General features: G+C 37.9%; 1 protein-coding gene across 3 annotated transcripts in view; it reads left to right on the top strand.

Annotated features, from left to right (window-relative positions):
- Positions 1 to 19946, top strand: part of REV3L (REV3 like, DNA directed polymerase zeta catalytic subunit) — a 133250-nt gene that overhangs the window by 66260 nt on the left and 47044 nt on the right. The window contains exons 6-13 of one of the 3 annotated variants that reach the window (XM_086745892.1): positions 3414 to 3508; positions 4065 to 4169; positions 5148 to 5232; positions 5318 to 5466; positions 5763 to 5888; positions 8502 to 8739; positions 12521 to 12660; positions 15632 to 19838. In XM_086745892.1, the coding sequence (XP_086602018.1) occupies positions 3414 to 3508; positions 4065 to 4169; positions 5148 to 5232; positions 5318 to 5466; positions 5763 to 5888; positions 8502 to 8739; positions 12521 to 12660; positions 15632 to 19838 (5145 nt within the window). Of the gene's footprint in view, positions 1 to 3413; positions 3509 to 3924; positions 4170 to 5147; positions 5233 to 5317; positions 5467 to 5762; positions 5889 to 8501; positions 8740 to 12520; positions 12661 to 15631; positions 19839 to 19946 lie in introns of those variants that run through there. The other 2 variants (XM_086745894.1, XM_086745893.1) reach the window with 2 other exon arrangements.

Raw genomic sequence — 19946 nt, 5'->3', positions numbered from 1 at the left:
TGTTAGAATGCTTTGATGAATACAAGCACCCAAAGTGCATGACGTGAAAAGTATGCATTTTGATCCTATTATGGACTTATTTCTCAGCTGACGGCAAAGCTGGGAATGGAGGGAAGTGATGGCGGGTTGTCCTTAAAGTGTGCATTAGGGCATTGTCGTAGTTCAGCCCTGATCAGGACCAGACTACGCAGTCTCTCTCTCACTCCCCCCACCCTCCAAGACAATAGGGAGAGATAATATAAGGAGAAACGGCTCGAGGTTTGAGATAAGGACAGGGAGAAATCCTTAAAGTTACCGTCACAGGCAAAACAAACTCGACTTGGGGAAAACTATTCATTTATTTCTAAAACTAGCAGGATAATGAGACAGAGAACAAGATAACCTCCCCCCACCCCTCCCTCTTCCCAACCTTAACGTTATCTCTACTACCCTCTGATAGAGACTGAAAAGGTTAATTAATGTCTCAACATCGCTAGACGATGGAAAGATATGAGATTTCGTTTGTTTGTTTGTTTGTTTTCTGGTTTTTGTTTTTGTTGGGTTTTTTTTCTTTGTTTTTTGGAACCTCCATGGGTCCACGGGATAATATAAAATTGACAGGAAATTTATAGTGTCATTGTTTATTGACTGTGCTCTGAGTTGGAGGCAGGGAAATCCATTTTCCTGCTGCGTATACAGACCCCAGTTCTGGTGGACCAGGATTGCACAGCCACAAGGTCCACGAGGACTTGGTCGCCAGCCTCACCAGAAAGCAAAAACTGAACTGTTTTGCCAAAGAAAGAAAAATGGTTGCAAAAATGAACAAAATGCTTAATATTTTCATGGTGCTTTATCTTGGGGCATTTATGATGATGTGCATTGCTATAGTTTTGTTGGTTTATCTTTGTTTACCTTGTGATTGTCCTTGTAAACAATTACTTGCTTCTTCTGATCCCCCAGAGCCATAAGCCTCAAACTTGGCCTGGGACAAATTTTCAGTTGTGTAAGAAAAATGTTGATATGTTAATTTTCTGGTTTTGTCATTTACTTAGATAAGATATTGTTAATTAAATTGAAGTATCTAGCATTTATATCTCTTTGTACACTAACTGATAAACAATAATGTTCAGAATTGTATATATCTTTTTTTTTCTTTCATTCTTCTTCTCTTTTTTATTATTTTCTTTCTCCTCTCCTCTATCATTTATGCCACCACGGAACTCCGTCCCTGAGACAACAATGTTGAGCCACGGGGTGGTGTAAAAGACTGTGTCAAAAATTTGTCTCAACATTGTTGAAACAACGGGATCCTCCCCTGCTCCATTGTGGGGTCCCACCCATAGGCCACAGCCCTTTGTGAAACTGCTCTGGTGTGGGTCATCTCTTCCATGGGGTGCAATCCCTCCAGAACAGCTGTCCCAGCGGGCCCTCCACGGGCCACAGCCTCCTTCAGGCCTCCACCTGCTCCGGTGTGGGGTCCTCCTTGGGCTGCAGGTGAATCTCTGCTCCTCCATGGGCCTCCATGGGCTGCAGGGGGACAACCTGCTTCACCATGGTCTTCACCACGGGCTGCAGGGGAATCTTGGCCAGGAGCTGTATTACTCCTCCCCCTCCTTCTGAACTGACGTTGGCGTCTGCAGCCATTCCTCACAACAGGCTGGCAGACGCCTCTCAGGATCTTTTTTACATCTTATTCACTTCTCATCTCCTCTCCACTTCTTGCGGCCGGGCTGGGCCGAGTTGGGCCCAGTCGGCTGCCCGGCGGGAGGCCGGAGGGTGAGGCCTGCAAGGCCCACAAGGCTCGCGCCTCCCCCTCTCTGCCCCCCGCTCAGCTTCTTCACATCTTCTCTTCGCTTTTTTTTTTTTTTCTGTTTTCCCCTTCTTAAATACGTTATCGCAGAGGCGTTATCACGGGACACTCTGCTACCAATTGGCTTGGCCTTGGCCAGCAGCGGGACCGCCCTAGGCCCGGCCGAGTCCACTGAACAAAGGGGAGCGACTTCTAGCAGTTTCCTACAGAAGCTGCCACCTTAGGGCCCCCCCTCACCTAGCAAAACCAGAACAGGCATGAGCAGTCTATTTCTGCTAAAAGGCTGAGCTGCATTGGTTAAGGAGTTCTGTGATCTATTCTCTTATTTCTCACAGTAACTCCAAAACAGTACTGCTGACTGGAGGATTAGTAATCATATATTAATGTATAGCATCTTACAGTCATTAATTAATTCTGTATTATAAGTGCTTCACAACTGCCAGACTACTTTTGGATGTTTAGAATAAAGAAATACCCTGCTCTATCTTCTTTTCCTGTAACCAAGTGAAACATACATTTGCGTACAGAGTGAAGAATACATTTAGTCTATTAATGCAGCCACAATGTGACATCACAAATTTTAAAAATATGACTGTCAAGAAATTATTCTGGAAACTTTGTTTTCTCTGCTTTTAAACTATGTGCTTTCAAAATGCTAGATGTCAGGCGGTTTCTAAAATGGACTTTCAGGATGCCTATTCCTTTTCTCTTATACTTCACTCCACTAAAAATCGAATTGTTGAGATTTCTAGTTAGTTAACCTAGACAAAGGGTCCTGAAGAATAGCATTATTGTGACCATGAGGAGCTTTGAGATTTTCTGTGTTTCCGTAAAATTTTTCAAAGGGTGAACAGACTTCCACATAAACTTGGGAGGTTTCTCTTTCTTAGCTTCCTCCATGGACTACTTAAAATTGGTTCACTGACAGCAACAGGTGGAAGGCCACTGACCTTAGCAGATCTGAAAAGGCACAGCAGGAAGATGATCAGATCATTATACAACAAGCTTGAATCTGTTTCTAGTATTTTAAATCTTTAGTAAGCCAGTTATCCTTAGTTCTGCTTGTGTTTGGGATGCTAATACTCTGTTTATATGTATCAGGCTACCCCTAAGCCTCTAAACAAATTTTTAAAATCTGAAAAATAAAACATTTTTTGTTTCACTTCCCTTAGTTGGAAATGTTAAACTGTTTTGCATTTCTCTAAGCTGTAAATGAGAGAGAAAAATTCTTGCCACTGTGTTTTCTAGGCTCAAGATCATACGAACACAGATGGTCCTATTGGCTGAGAGTTCTATAGGAATTTAATCTTGTATTTGAGGAGAACATTATTGTTAATTGCTGCAGTATTTAGAGTTGTTTACCACTTCTTTCTCTTCTCCCCGCAAAAGAAAAAGCTAATCCTTTAATTTGAAGAAAGAAATTTCTCATCCAATTAGATTTGAATACGACCATTAATTTAAGGACTTGCAGGTGAGGATGAGAATTGGTAATTCTGTATTCAGGTACTCACCGTCATTCCCCTTGAAATATTTTAGATGTCAGTCCAGTTAGAAAACAGTGATGAGGCATGTTTCAAAATAAAAATATTGATAAAATTAACCTGTGGTATTTATGTTGTGACAGCTCTTTAATGTTGAAAGGTGTTGAGCCACAAAGTACCTGTGAATTGGAGGTGGATGCTGTAGCTGCTGACATTTTAAATCAACTGGATATTGAAGGTAAAGTGTAAAATGTAAATCTTTTAGGACAGGAACTGTATTGTAATCTTTTTTTTTTTTAAGGCTCATCTTAGTTAAGCCACAATCCAGATCTCAGTGTTAGTGGAATGTTGATCTAAACATTTATAAAGTTTTGTTATGTTTTTTTTTTTTTAAAAAAGTGAACTCTGAAAGAAAACAGATTGTAAGAATAGCCTATTGTCAGAGCAATAGAAGGAGATTTTTTTGTTAATGCGTAACAAGTTTCAGACCTATAAGGAAAGTAAGTGAAGTATCAACATCCAGTATGTGTGTATGTGTGCATACATCTATACATACATATACACACTTATTTGGTGAGAAGACAAACAAAAGCCAAAGATATAGATAACAAATATGAGATCTAGAAAATAAATAAAGTTACACTTGAACTTTTACTAACACTGAATCCTAGAGTAAGGCAAGAACTGCAATTAAAAAATAACAGGTTGGAATGACAAAAGAGATGGAAAGTGTGAGAATCTAATCTGGGGGAAGAATGCTTCATCACGCTGACAGACTTCATGTGTTATTTCAGCCCAGATTGGCAGGAACCCTGGTTTACAAGCTATATGGGAAGATGAAAAGCAGCGGCGGAGACAGAAATGTGAATCTTCTCAGATTAAGCCACCTGAGTCACAAGGTAAAGAAAAAATGAAAAAAAAATATTTAGAAAGTGCAGCTATTTATCAAAAACTTTGAATGAGAAGCAAGCAGGAGGTAGAAGTTAAATTGATGCATCAAGTTTGAGAGCTTTTTAGATGTACTGTTTTTTTCTGTTCCAAGTTTACTGATTGCCCAGTATGTATATTCCAAATTTAAAATCAAGATACATAATCTTGCCTGAAAACATCATGATTCAGCTAGCTGCAAAGCATTCTAGGCAGAATGAATGGTAACAACGGTTAAGATTGCATGCTTTATGATGGAAAACATTTAAATCTTTAAATACTGGCAAAATTAGATCTCTTATCCTGAAGCTTTCCATGGTAGTTTATGCACAAGAGCAGTTCCTTTTGAATTTCTGTGGAATTATGGCTAAGGTGATGTTAGATGAAAATTCTAAAAGGATGGACAAATCCCTGTATTTTTATGTAAAAATCATAGCAAAGGGAAGACTCTGCTCTGCAAATTAATTGCATAATGAACAGAGCTATTCTCTGCAGAACCTAGACCATATTTCTTTTGAAATATGAATGATATTTGGCAAGTAAGCCAGAGGATTGTTAGAAGGAAAGAGGCAGGTTTCTGGCTAAGGCAGTGTGTTTTCTGACTGTGGTTTTTTTCCTGTGTTTCTGTGTAGTGTTATTCAGGTTGCATAAACCAGACTTTTCAAAATTGTGCACTGCTTGTTCTTTGCCTGGATGCTCACCTTGGTGTAATTGCAACATGATTTGTAAATGCTGTTGATGCTTGCAGTTGCAAATGAGATCAATGAGAGTTTGTGAAGTATTTTAAAGTATTTAAATGCATTTGAAAAATCAGCCCTCAAATTTGGCACTTAAAATTAGCAGACACTTAAACTTCAAGCCATCTCCTAATAGAGTGAGTAGTTTTAGCTGCTCTCTGTGTTGAGAGGTCAAAGAAAAACTCAATAACAAATATTTTTCAAATTTTAAAGACCGTGGATTTGTGCCAGCAACAGAGAGTGAAAAATTTTTTCAGAAGAGAATTAAAGAAATCCTCAAGCAAAATGACTTCTCTGTGTAAGTGTTTAGCCATTTGCCATAAAGTCTAATATTCTTTCCAAACTTTAAATATGCATTTAAAAATTGGTTTTCAATTAACTAGAACGTTGTCAGGATCAGTGGACTACAGTAATGGATCAGAGGAGTTCTCTGCTGAGCTAACACTACATTCTGAGGTACTTTCTCCTGAAGCCTATCCATGTACACCAGCTAATATGGTAGAGGTGCATAAAGATAAAAAGGTGAACAAAGGTGAGTATTTTTAATAGCATAATTGTTTAGGCATAAATTTGTGTCATATTTTGGCTGTTTATACTATTAGCAGAAGTAAGCCAAGGAAGATCTGATTCTCAGTTACGAAAGAATGAGGAGTAGTTTTGCTTTTATTTTCATCATTGTTAAAGTAAGCCTTTTTAAAATTACCATAGCAAATAATGGAAACATACTTGAATAGTAAAATCCATTTTAAAGTGGCTTGTTTTCATAGTGTATTGGTGTCTGTGACTCTTTGAAGTTTTATCCTTTCTCTTTTTGTTTTTCTTTTGAAGAATCCTATAGGATGAATGCTGCTAAAGAAGAAGCACTTATTAATGAAGAAGCAATTTTAAACATTGTGGAGAATAGTCAGAACTTTCAGCCTTTGTCTCAAAGACTGAATCAGACTGCAGTTTTTAGTGAGTATGACTGGAATGTCTTTTTTTTCCAGGCTGTTTTATTGTTCCACAGTCTTTGTAGTGTTCACTTATGTTACCAGTCATGAAAGAAAGTAAGTAGTTTAACTCAGGGAGTTTGTAAAGCAGATTGAGACTTCACACACAAACACACCCTACCACCACCACCACCAAAAAAACACCTTCTCTTTTCTAAAACTGTCACCAGGACTGTGTATTTGTAGAGGCTACTTACTGTGCTTTACTGGTTCACTAAGCCTGTCCTCTTGCCAGGTCAGTTCAATGCAGTCTCTTATGGGTCTCGCTCTTCCTTATGCTTCTAGGGTTATAGGACTAAAACTATCAGAATAAAAAGGATTTTGCCTCTTTATCCGTGATATTCTTGCATGTTTATTACAGTTTTGGTAGAGAACAGGCTCATGAACTATCTTCAGAAGCTCAGCTATCTGGATATATTGGGGATAGTAGGCTGATGATGACAGGCAAGTTGCAGCAGAGCATTTTCCAAAATTTATGAATACAAAAGAGTCGTCAAAGGCAAAGAAACAAAAAGTAAAACATTAAAGAGGGGGAAAAAAACCATGACAGCAAACAAATGTGAATGGCATGAGGGGGAAACAACAATAAAATAACACAACAAAGGACCTTGTATGAAAGCTAATTCAGGTGAAAATAGTTCAAATACTACAGAGAAGAGAAGCACATAGTGCATGCTATCTCTATATATACATTCTTATGTAAACATAAGGTATAATGTTAATATGCACTCAAGTTGATACTACAGAGTGCAAGGGAGGAAGGAAAATATCTAAAACCCGTAGCCTCCAGTGGTTTTGGTAGATATAGGGTGTGAGTATGTGTATGGGCAACAATATATGTCTATGAGTAATGTAATGTACAGTCTTTTCTTGCAAAGAAAGGAGGGGTGGATGGAGTGAGAATAAGAGTATTTCTTGTTACTGTATTATTTTGCAGAAAGTAGGGAAGATTTTGGTTATGGAAGTTTTATAGGCAAGGACTTGGGTTTACAGAGACAACTATAAGTAAAGGAGTTATTGGCAGCTGGTAAACGTGAGCATTGGGGTTTTTTGGTTGTGTTTTTTTTTTTTTTTCCTTTGGAGTGAGAAAGTTGTGCTGAGAGGATGAGAAATGGCTAAAATAGTATATAGGATACATCTTCTGACTGTGTTTGAATTGCTCGGTGAAATAGCAGTGTTGAAATGGTCTGTTTTTTCTAGTGGCTAAGGAATGAAATGGAGATTTTATGACTTTTTCTTCCTTTTTTTAACCTTTTTGTTGTTTTTTTTTGTTTTCTTCTTATTGTGGGAGCTACTCGTTGCTTGTGAGTAGCATGCTACATCTTTGGGTCTCTTACGCTCTTTTGTAGCATGTACTAGTCTTTACTATGACTTTCAGGAGTCATAGTGTCACAGGGGCTGTGAAGTGCACTACGTCTACTGCTGCTGGTGTGAAGTACACAAGGTTTATATTAATGGGAAGTAAAAGTTGGACTTTAATGATGTACCTCACAAAGAGCAAAGGAGTCAAGAACAGAAAATACAAATGAAAGAGGGTTAATTCAGAGCTCTGGCAAAGGGGATGGTTTCCATTCTAAGTGGTTGCATGGTGTCTTTTGAAGTCTTTGTAAAACATGGAAAATGCCTTCCTCACCAATGTTGAGACCTATTTTATATGATTCTCAGGATGATTGTAAATCATATGATATTTCCTGAGGAAGGAAAGTAGAGATTGTAGTTCTTCAGCCAGAGGAGAAGGAGAGAAGTAACAAAGATGCCTGGTAGACTGGAGATCATAAATTGGTTATGAGGTCAGATGAAAGGTAAGCAGGAGGAGAGTGAGAAAAAATTGTGACTTGAAAGGATGTTTAAGAAATTAAAGAATGAGAAGGCAAGTGCATGAGTTAGTGTAAGCTTGGGTGAAATAAAAAAGAAAAAATTTAAGGGAGGAATGAAATCAGGTAAACTTTCAGTGTTTAGAGGAACATAGGAAGATAACAGGTTATAGTGTAAAGAAGAGGGAGATGAAGTTAAGCATTATAGTAAAGGACAGAAGGAAAGAAGAACGGTTTGGACAAAATCAGTATCACCTTTCATGAGATGCAGTGACTGAAAGTCTTCCAAGTGATACAGAGAGAAGTGCCCACAAAGTTACTGCAGCTATTGAGATGGTGCAAGCAAGAGAAGGCAGTGATGCTTTAGAAGCTGATGCTCATGCTGAAATGAAAGGGGAGAGTGAGGCTTTACTAAATGTGAGGAGGTAATAGGAGGATGGAGAGAAAGAGAGAGAGAAATGCTTCCTCTAAATCTACTACAATCAGAAGAGGAATGCAGAAATTAAAAAAATAAGGTTGTCAAGATTCTAGATAAAGAGCTAGAAAAGATAACAAATCATAAAACTTGAAAAAAACAAGATAAGCAAAGAGCTTTGTTTCTGTAGCTTGCCTTGCTTTAGACAGTTACAAACTAGTAGATTTTCAAATGTTGAGAGGTTTTTCGGTTTTGTTTAGTTGATTTTGTTTTTTGCTGGTAGACTATTAACTAGTCATTTACAAGTAGAACAAAATATAGATTCTACTTGTATGGGCTTTTTCTGCAGTGGACAGTAGTGCTGATGAGGCCATGATTGATCTGTTGGCTGGATTGGAGAATGATGGATATCAGATGGGACATCACAAAACACACTCTCACCATCGTTCTCTTGGAAGCTGTCGAAATTCTCAGAACAGTGATGATGAAGAAAATGAGCCACAGTGCGAGAAAGAAGAAATGGAACTTAGCTTGTTAATGTCCCAAAGGTGGGACAGTAGCATTGAAGAGCCTGGGCCAAAAAGAAGGTATATATGTGATTTTCTTTTCTTAACCTGTTCTTTTCTGCCAGATCCTTCCTCCCTCCCAACCTGATTTCAAGTGTGCTATGAGCCCATTGAGCTGTAGAAAGGTCTCTGATGACAGCATTAGAAAAATCTGTGCAGGTCTTGGGATAGAATGCAGTTGTTCAGATAATGCTGTGAATTTTCAGTTTTATAGGGAAATAAAGAGTAAATGTTTTGGTTTGGCTAGACCTAAGCTTCTAATTTGCTGTTTGAAGAAAAATTGAGTAGATTTTTTTTGTCGTATGAGTCCAAATACAAAAAACTGTAGTTGTAACCTGCTTTTAAGGTCACACCTTGGATGTAGTACAAATGTCAATGTGTATCTTGTACATCTCATGTGCCTGTAACTTTTACTGAAGTAAATATATAAGAAGCATTCTTGTGAAGACTGACCCAGAAGCCTGAGAAAAACAGTCATTTGTTTCCATGCTCAAAGATTAAATCAAAACGTGAATGTTGCTCACTGTGCTGGACTGCTAAAGGTCAACAACTTGGATATTTTTAAGGCCAAGATTCTTGGAACACTTTCTCAGGTTGTAATGACCTTTATACACTCTGCACTGACAGACATTGGGAGAAGCTATATCAGTTTCTCTTTACTCTTGCTTTGGGCAGACCTTCTGGTATTTATAATTATATTTGAAAAATGAGAGACTTCATGTAACATTTTGATATTTGGTTTTTTTTTTTTTTTTACATCAAAAAGCATAATTATACTGTGATTCAGAGAGCAAGAGAGACATAGACATATTTTCTTTCCTGAAGATGTACAGGAAAGTTTAACAGAATCAGCAGTGTCCTAGTTCTAGAGATAGTTCATCTCTAAAGCTACTTTTCCTATCTGACCTTTGATTTTCTTGGGTTTTTTCCCCCTCACAGTAGTCTGAAAAGTTGAAATTTCCATCTAAAATACTTAAAGTTAATCTTCAGTTTAGTGGTAGTTTCTGTGCAAAACCAGCCTGTATCTTGCAGAATTTATTAGCTCAGGCACAGCCCTGTATAGGCATGATGGTTCAACTTCTGGTGTCAGGTAGGATCCTGAAGCATTTACCTGCTTTTATGCATTAGAATCCTATTTAAAAACTAATCAGACTTGATGAGCTGGCTCATGCTCATGTATGCCTACATCTTAATCCCAGACAGAAAGTACTGCTGAGAATGTAGATACCAGGTGCCTCCATCGGGAGTCAGCTCATGTTCAGAGGGACTTATAAGCTTTATTTCAGTCTGATCTCTGCAGAATTTGGACTGACTTCAGAAGAGAGCTTGGATATCTCTGCCCCTGTGTGATTTTGCTCATGCATAAAGAGCCAGTTTGAGTCTGACAATGGATCTAGCCTTATTCTGCTCAGACTCGTTCTATCTGTATGGCTTCCTAATGCATCCTACTGTATTTGTACTAACACTTTTCTGCTATTGAGTATTCACCAGTCTTCCATTATCTCAAAAAATTTATTGAGATAATGAGGAGTCACGACACTATATTGGCTGAATTAAATGGCTTTGATTTCTGCTGAACTGAAGAAAAAAGCCCATCAAGACCTAGACTGGTTAATGTATGGTGGTATCATGCTGTGTTACACAAATTTTCCAGGAATCTAAACTGATGGGCTTGAATGTGGAGAGATCCAAGTTATTAGATCTGCAGAAATTGTCTCCAGCCTGACTGGGTTTACTAAAGTTGACAAAGATTTGCTTCATGCACAGGATTATAGCATAATTCAGGTTGGAAGAAACATCTAAATGCTATGTACTCCAGTGCCCTGGTCAAAGTAGTTTTGGATAGATCAGTTGCTTGGGGCCTTGTCTGGTCAGGGTTTGAGTGTCTCCAAAGACAGGGATTGCATAGCGTATATGGGCAACGTGTTTCAGTGTTTAAACACCCTCATAACAGAGAATGTTTTCCTTGTCTATAACATTCCCTGAGACAGTCCTGTGCCCATTGCCCTTTCCATATTACCACACATCTCTGAATCTGGTTTCATCTTTTTTATACCCACCCATCGGAAACTTGACAAGTGCAATAGGATCTCCTTTTATTTTTTTCTCAAGACTGAATAAATGCTGTTCCCTTAGCCTCTCCTTATACATCACATGCTCTAGCCCCCAGTCACTCTGGTGCTGCTTAGCGGGATTTGCTCCAGTTTGTCAGTGTCTGTCTTGTAGTGGAATGCCCAAAACTGAGCACAATGCTCCAGATGCAGTGTCACAGCTATTGGAATTGGCTACAGTCTTGCAGTCATAGCCCAAGATGCAGCTGGCTTTCTTTACTGCAAAGGCACACTGTACACTGTCAGGTTCAACTAGTTGTCCACCAGAGGTTTTGCATCCTTTTCCACAAAGCCACTTCCTAGCCGGTTCTCTCCCTGCCTGTAGCAGTGCATGGAGTTATTTCATCCCATTTGTGGGACATTTGAATTTGTCTTTTTTGAAGTCCGTGAGGCTTCTGTCAGCTCATTCCACAGCCTACTGAGATCCTTCAGAAGAGCAGCCCTACTCTCCAGAGTATTGATTGCTCTCCCCAGTTTGATATTCATTTGACTATAGAGCTGAACATCTTTGCAATGGTTTGGGAACACAGAAGAGCAAACTAAGCTCACTTCGATCATGGCCACTGTATACCTAGCTGTGCTTGTTAGTTAGGTCTCTCTTCCAAGTCGTGCTGCTTCTAGTCTTGAGTTAGTCTGGAAATTATATAGCTATGTTTTAGCCTATTGTTCCTTGACTAATAAGCATGGCTTGATCTTAGTTGGCTCAGTGCTGAACACATTCAGCTGTCTGTGGTGTTAAGATACATACAATTCATGTTCTGGTCAAACTTCACAGATAAGAGTTCTTCAAAAGTAGACTATATTTAGGTTATTGTGGATTTTTCTTCCTGTAACTTCAAAACCTTTGTATTTATACCTTTAAGGTACTACACAATAATGTTTTGATATATCAAGCTGCTAGGGTAGATTATTATTGTCTTAAAAACAAAAAGCAAACAAACAAAAAACCAAAACAACCCGAACCTCAGTTCCTTAATATTTATCTGGGTTTCTCTCTTGTAGCCACAGAATAGCTTATTTCTGTGAAGAATTATGTCCATTTTGTGCTTTATTTTAAGAAGAAGAAATCAAATTCCTAAGTGCTTCTAGAGTTGTAATATACCAGAGGATTTTTTGGGAGGTTTTCTGTATTTTTTTTTCCTTTTTTTTTGGAGGATAAGGAGGGATGGAAACAAACATTGGTTTGGTGATTGTGCTTTATTTAAGCCTGCCAAGAGAGAGAATAGTTATAATACAGTAAGATTCCTTTTATTTTTTTTATTTTTTATTTTTTTTTTTACAAAAAGGCAAACATCTGTTTACTAAGAGCTAAAGTGAAATAATTTTGCATGGTTGGTTTAGTCATCAAATTTCAAGCACTTTCAAGCAATGAAATTAAATTCCAGTAAAATTGAAATAAAATTAAGCATCTAAATGCCTTCTCTTCAACTTCTTAAGCTAGTGAATCCTGCTGGTTTTGTCTGTAATTTTAAAATAGTTGGCTACCACTGTTGCCTCTTAAAATGGTAACATTGAATAATATTTTGAGTTTCTCAGTGAGAAATATAACAATTTTTTTGTTTGTTTCCCTTTGCTCCTCCAAATTACACAACCATATAGCACCACACCCCTTTGATTTTGAGGTTACTTGTGGCTATTGGTATTTTCTACAAGAAGTATTGCACATTAATTAGTTCCTTCATTTTCTCTAGGTCAGTTGGCAAAAGTGTGCATCGAAGTTCAACAGAAGAGGATTCATCTTCAGAGGAAGAAATGGAGTGGAGTGGTAACAATATGCTCCTAAGTAATCTCTCTATACCTCAGTTAGATGGGACTGCAGACGAAAATGGTGGTAAGTAAATAGAAAAACAGCTTTGAAAGTTGGATTATTACCTGGCTCATAATTTGTTTTTGGATCAACTTGCTACTTCACAAAATTACTAAGTGTTTTCAATTCTTGTTTCAATTGGAAGGAAATGCTCTCAACAGGTTGCAGAAGGAAGCCCATTACATCTTTCTTATAATTCAACAATATTTTAATCTAGCCACAATATTTTAATCCCAATGCCCTCTACAAATTACCAGAATTTGCTTTTCCTATTGTATTAGTGGTCCAAAAAAAGACATTGTTTATTTTTGTAGGAAAGATAGTTACTTTGTTGCAAGGGGTATTTTTCTATTATAATTTTTTACACAAATATGGTGTTAAAGTTAATGAATCTGTAGGATCATTTATCCTGCTAGGATTTCATTGTAAATACTAAATGTATTATTCAGTAAACTTTGATGGTTCTTTGCTTTGCAAATATTTTACCACACGTGCAAGTATTTTGCCTCACATGCGGTGAGCCTTTGCTTGAGCCTGTGTTACATTCAGCAAGTTGCGTGTTCACATCTTGGGATTGCATGAGTTAAAACTATGCAGTGGCAAAGCTGATGCAGAAGAAACTGTCTTTCAAAATCTGTAAAAAATTAAATTAATCTGTAGAGATATTTCTTGCCCTCTCTTTATAACCTGCTGTCTTTGACTAAATAAACTTGTTAATAGAATACACAGTTTGCGGTTAGGCAAATAGATAAATATTATTATGTGTTTTATTATACAATCTACATATTTTCACATTTATAAAATTCTATTGAGCAAGACAACGTAAAATGTATGGATCTTGTGGGGAGAATATATCTGTATCCAGGGTTTTCTCAGTATTAGGTTCACTTTTTTTCTTGATCTAATCAACAGTAGTTGTTCTTTGTTTAGAAATGTTGTATTAGTCATACTTCATTGCCTTTAAAATTTGAAATTTGTACAAAAGCTGCTTTCTTAACTCATAGTACAAACTGGTTAAGGTAAAAGCTTGTTTGTGCTCATGCATGTACGTAATTTCCTGTGACTGGATTTGCTCTTCAGAGCAATTTACAAAATTTCTGTATTAGTTCATGTCTCTTGAAGCTACTTGACAAAAATAACAAATATCGTATATTAGTATATAAAATACATATGTCTTGATATATCTATTAGCAATTCTGTATTAGAGGAAGTGAGCTATATGATCTTATTACATAGACAAGCACAGTTGTTCTTTTGTGTTCACTGTTTAAAGCATAGTTTACTTTTTCTTTTGCTTTTATACGTATAATGGTAGAGTTAATACACAACTTGATGTACTACTAGTATATTTTGGTTTTGCAAAATACAGAATTCTAATTTCCTTACTTGCAATACTTTGTAATTTAATGTAAAAAGGGATACTTCTGGCTAATGAGACTGTATCTTAAATCGTTGTTTACATTTTATAATATTTTAAGTATATGAAATATCACAAGCAGAAGAAAAATGTCAGCTTAGAATTAATGTATTGCTGTGAACTTTTACATCAGCTTGTTACAATAGGAGACACGGTAAATTCAGAACAGATCTCAGTCCAGTTCCTCTAAATTAGAAAATGCTTATCCACACATGAATCTGTGTCCATAACATCTGACTGATTGACAAGTACTTTTGTAATTTTTGTATCTGAATAGTCAGGTATCTTGCAAGTGTTTGTTGACACTTCACTAAACTCCCGTTTTCTCCGCTTTCAGTTAATCATTCTCATTCTTTGTGTGGACTCCTACCCTCAAAGAATCATAGGCAACCCCACCCAACTGTGTTTCACGGCTCAGGGACTCTGTGTGTGCATTAGAAAATGTTATTAGAAACAGATTGAGACTTCCTTTTATTTTTCTCACCTGGCAACAAATAAATTGCTAAGCTAAAGGCAACATGAAGCTAAGATAATCCCCAAATTAGTTGCGACTTATAGTAAAGGCCCAAAGGATCTCCCGTCTAATATAACAGTGTGCAGCACGCACTTCCAGGTTATACAGCATGTTTCATAACTCCTATCCCCCTTCAACATTTTAGCTGAATGTGTGGACACATGAAGAAATTGCTGTGTGCCAGGAGCTCTGTGGTAGCTGCCTCTTTGTAGAGGAATTCCTTCAAATTCCTTGGTGTTCATTGTGGTTATGAGCAAGCACACAGTTGCTGCAAAGCAGTTGTTGATTTGTTACTCACCACCTGGTGGTCCACACTTATTCTGCAGTAAATGTGGTGAAAGTATCAGCAAAAGAGAGAGATATCATACCGGGTATCATGTGATGAGTCTGCACAGGACAGTTGCCACAGCACATGCTGGTCGCAGGTCTGTGTGGAAATGTTAACGCGTGGATATGGATTCATGATCTGACTAAATGGTGCAAGCTCCTTGCATAAACACCTGAATGAGTGGTGGATTGCTCTGCTTTACAAAAGCACGGCAATCTACCTATGCTTAGCGCACAGGACAGTTAATGCAAAGCCTTTGCCGTGTTGTAATATAGTACTTTAGTTTTCTGTGCAATGGCTTTTCTATATGGGGAAAGTCGTCTAAGCAAGTTCTTTGTTTTTCAGAGCCAATGAGTATGCATACTTCTCAGGGTCAAAACAAGATATAAGCTTTTCTAGAAATCAATCCATTTGTATTTAGTTATCTGAAAGTGATTTTAGAAGCCTTCCTTCAGAAAACCAGCACGAAATCTTTGGCAGTTGTATGCAAGCCTACCATTTAGGAGTAACTGACAGAATGTCTGAGACACAAATGTACTGACAATGTGATTTTGATAAAGCAATTCATGTTCTCGGGGTCTGTAGCTGTCATGATCATAAATGCAATGTGATTTAGAAGAGTTTTGTTTCTTCTTTGAATGGAAGGGCTTTCATGAAAGTGTCATTAAAATGGTTAATGCCTTAGGTTATTTTCTAACAGGAAAACTAGAGTAAAATTGCTTGTCTTCCATTTCAGACAATCCTTTGAATAATGAAAGTTCTCGAACTCACTCCTCCGTCATTGCAACAAGCAAAATGTCTGTAAAGACCTCAATCTTTCACAAAGATGCTGCTACACTAGAACCCCCATCTTCTGCTAAAATTACTTTTCAGTGTAAACACACAAGTGCCCTTTCTAACCATGTTTTGAATAATGAAGATTTAGTAGAAGACCTCTCACAACCAAACGCAGAAACAAGACCTGAACTTTCAGTCCATTCACTTACGAAAGAAAGCACTTACTCAGCAAAGTACCCAACTCCATTCACCAATAGTACCCATGCAGAAAACTCTCACAAAGAGAGTAACAAGAAGGATACCATCCCAGTTCCCTCATGTGAAAATAATATTTTTGAGTATGAAGATGATATTTCATCAGTGAGCAGGCAGATACCTAGTAGGAAGTATACTAGCATCAGAAAAGCTGAAAAGGATGTCTCTTTTATGCATGTGGGCCGCCACATTGGTGACAGCATATTGAATAAAAACTTATTTAACTTTTCCGATTTGAGCCACTCCAGCCACTCCAAAGGTAAAATGTCCTCTGAAGTAAATGAAAAATCCAGCAGTGCAAGTATAAATAGTTTTTTTCCAGCAACAGTTACAGAAAATTGTGAATTGGTATCTTGTTCAGGAGGCAGTCGAACTGTGGTACATTCACTTGAAAATAACACTGATGAAGGTGGCCTTAATAAGCTTAAAATTAGGTATGAAGAATTTCAGGAGCATAAGGCAGAAAAGCCAAGCCTCAGTCAACAAGCAGCACATTATATGTTCTTTCCTAGTGTTGTTCTTTCTAATTGTCTCAGTCGACCACAGAAGTTAGCTCCCGTGACATATAAGCTACAGCAAGGCAACAAACAATCCAGGTTGAAGCTGAATAAAAAGAAACACAGTTTTATCAATCATCAGGAGCCTGCAAGTGTAAATGATGCTGCATCAGTGAAGGAAAGCTGCTATACACAAGGTAATGCTTGTAGTAACATTCCTGATAAGGACAGTGCTTTACCTAGTGACTTAGTTCAAGTTCCTCTTGAGGCATTTGAAAACAAAATGCCTACAAGTACTGCTAATTATACTGACTGCCAATTTGCAGATGGATCTCTTGAAACTGAGCAGTCATTTGGATTATGTGGGAATAAGTATACGCTCCGAACGAAACGGAAGGTAAATTATGAGACGGAAGACAGTGAATCAAGCTTTGTCGCACACAACTCAAAAATTAATCTACCTCAACCAGTAGAAAGTGTTGAAAGTTTGGATGGGTCTCAGAAGTCTCGAAAGCGTAGAAAACTTTCTAAAAAATTGCCACCTGTTATTATTAAATATATTATCATCAATAGATTTAGAGGGAGAAAAAACATGCTTGTTAAACTAGGGAAAGTAGATTCTAGTGAGGAAAGAGTAGTACTCACAGAGGAAAAGATGAACTTATATAAAAAGCTTGCACCTTTAAAGGACTTTTGGCCAAAAGTTCCTGACTCTCCTGCAACCAAATATCCTATTTATCCACTAACACCAAAGAAAAGTCACAAAAGGAAAGCAAAACATAAGTCAACCAAGAAAAAAGCTGGAAAGCCACAAAAAGCAGGTAGTAAAAATATGAAAAGAACTTTATCTTTCAGAAAAAGAACTCATACAATTCTTTCTCCTCCTTCACCATCCTACAATGCTGAAGCTGAAGACTGTGACTATAACTATAGTGATGTTATGTCCAAATTAGGTTTTCTTTCTGAGAGAAGCACAAGCCCAGTAAACACATCTCCACCTCGCTGCTGGTCTCCCACTGATCCAAAAGCAGAAGAAATTTTGACCAACCTGGACAGAGAAGCTTTATTTAGTAGGGGCCCCAATATGTACAACAGCAAGACTGTGAGTTCTAGTGTAGGAAAAAATAGTCGAGCAAAAACTCAGGTTAAGAAATGTAAAAAGAAATTTGCTAGCCCCACTGTGTCTACCAAGAAAAAAAAAAAGATTAATCAGGCTGATAAAACAGTGGATGGTGGAAAGAAGAAACGTAGAACAAAACAAAGACAAAAAACAACTGAAAAAGCATCCTCAAGAAAGCGCGTTGTATTTAAAGATGAGAAAGGAAATACGTGCTCCACTGCAGAAGTGAAGTTTGTGCTGAAACGTCAAGATCTGCCTGAGATTTCTTACAATTCTGTCAACTCGCAGGCACTCCATAACCGGAAAGACAGTCCTCTTCCTGGCTATTCAGCAGGATATCTACCATCAGCACAGCTCCCTTCAGCAGCTGATGCACAAGGTAATTCATCAGGCTGTTTTCATTCATCGATGGAAGTTGATAAGCCTGTAGATGTACAGTGTTCACCTGCTTCACGAGAAGACCCTCATTCATCTCTCTCATCTACTCCTGTGGCATCTGGAAGGGAAGTACCAAAAATGACCTCTCAAAGGCCCAGGACTCAAAGTGCTATATTTAGAATGAAGGATTCTGTTCTCATTCAAAACATATTTGATCCATCTAATCACTCAACTCAGGTAACACAGAATGTGCACATCTCTAAAGATAAGACTTCTGCAAAAGCAGAAGAGATAAAAAATTTGCAAAACAGATATTTACCACCAGCTGGGAAATTAAATGAAGCTCGTGAGTCTTTGGACACAGCAAAGATGGATCAGTTACATACCACTAACTATTTGCATTGTAAGGACAATAATCAACAGCAGATTTTTTGTTTACCAGAGGCATCCAAGCATTCTGATCCTTGTTCTTCTATTCTTAAGTCATCTGAGGAAAGCCCTGGGCCACTTCAGTTGCCTAAGAATTGTTTTGTAACATCTTTGAAGAGTCCAGTGAAACAGTTAAATTGGGATCAAAGCCAGAGAGGATTTATTTTTGATATGTCACATTTTAAACCTGAAACAGTAAAACAAAGGTCTCTGTCAGAAACAACCGTGCAACCAAAACCCATCTCCCAGTATAAAAACAGGAATATAGTGGCCCCATCAGCGTTCAGTGAAGGACAGTCTAGCCTAGCTGTTTTGAAAGAGCTGCTCCAGAAGAGACAGCAGAAAGCTCAGAATGCAAATGTTACGCAGGAACAATTACCGGCTAAAACACAGCTGAGCATGAATATACCATGCCCTGTTGAACAGAATAAAGCGATCAAAAGGTCACGGTCAGTCACATCGCCAAGAAAATCTCGTGCTCCCAGGAATACAAAACCTAAAGAAAAAACACGGAAACTTTCAAAAATTGAGTCTTTAAGCCAGCAGATCACTAGTCGCGTTGATCACTCTGTGTCTGACAGCCCCACTTTTTTTTCAGACCCTGGTTTTGAAAGTTGCTACTCTCTTGAAGACAGCTTGTCTCCAGACCACAATTACAACTTTGATATTAATACTATAGGTCAAACTGGATTTTGCAGTTTTTATTCTGCAAGCCAGTTTGTCCCAGCAGATCAAAATTTGCCCCAGAAATTCTTGAGTGATGCAGTTCAGGATCTTGGTTCTGGACAAACAACAGAAAATGACTTTCTGTGTCATAATGACCAAAAATCTGAGGAAGAAAAGCAGCATTCTTCAAGCACAAATAAATGGAAAAGGCCTGGTTCCCTGAGCCCTGAACTTTTTGAGAAAACCTCACTGGATAACAGTGAGAACCACTGCCATAGCCAATGGAGGAAAAATGTTCATCCTTCAACTTCTAGATCTAGTTCTGTCGATACCTCTTGTACGCAAGAGACTGAGGTCTGTTTAAATGAAAAATTCAAATTGAATAGAAGTACAGTAAATAAAGACATACTTCTTAACCTTCCTCAGCCAACCAGCACAGACTGGATTCAAAGCCACATTAGAAAAGAAACCACTTTTGAACCCTGTCAACCACTTGATTCAGTTAATACCTCTTTTACATCCATACTGTCTTCTCCTGATGGTGAACTTATAGATGCAGCTTCTGAGGATTTAGAATTATATGTTTCAAGAAACAATGAGGCATTAACTCCAACTCCAGATAGTTCACCAAGATCAACCAATTCTCCCTCACAATCAAAGAATGGAAGCTTTACACCTCGTACTGCTCACATTCTTAAGCCTCTCATGTCCCCACCTAGTCGTGAAGAAATCATGGCAACGTTGCTGGATCATGATCTCGCAGAAACAATTTATCAGGAGCCATTTTGCAGCAATCCTTCAGATGCTCCAGAAAAGCCAAGGTACTGTGTTAAATGCATTTCTGTTTACATATGCTTGTGATTATATTAAATTTAATTTATTCCTGTAAACAATTTTACGCTGTTAAGTGGCACAGATGCATGAAAGAT

Source organism: Chlamydotis macqueenii, chromosome 3 (genome assembly GCF_036417535.1).
Source record: "Chlamydotis macqueenii isolate bChlMac1 chromosome 3, bChlMac1.mat, whole genome shotgun sequence".
Lineage (NCBI taxonomy): Eukaryota > Metazoa > Chordata > Aves > Otidiformes > Otididae > Chlamydotis > Chlamydotis macqueenii.
The sequence above is the reverse complement of the archived record's forward strand: the minus strand, read 5'-3'. Positions and strand labels throughout refer to the sequence as shown.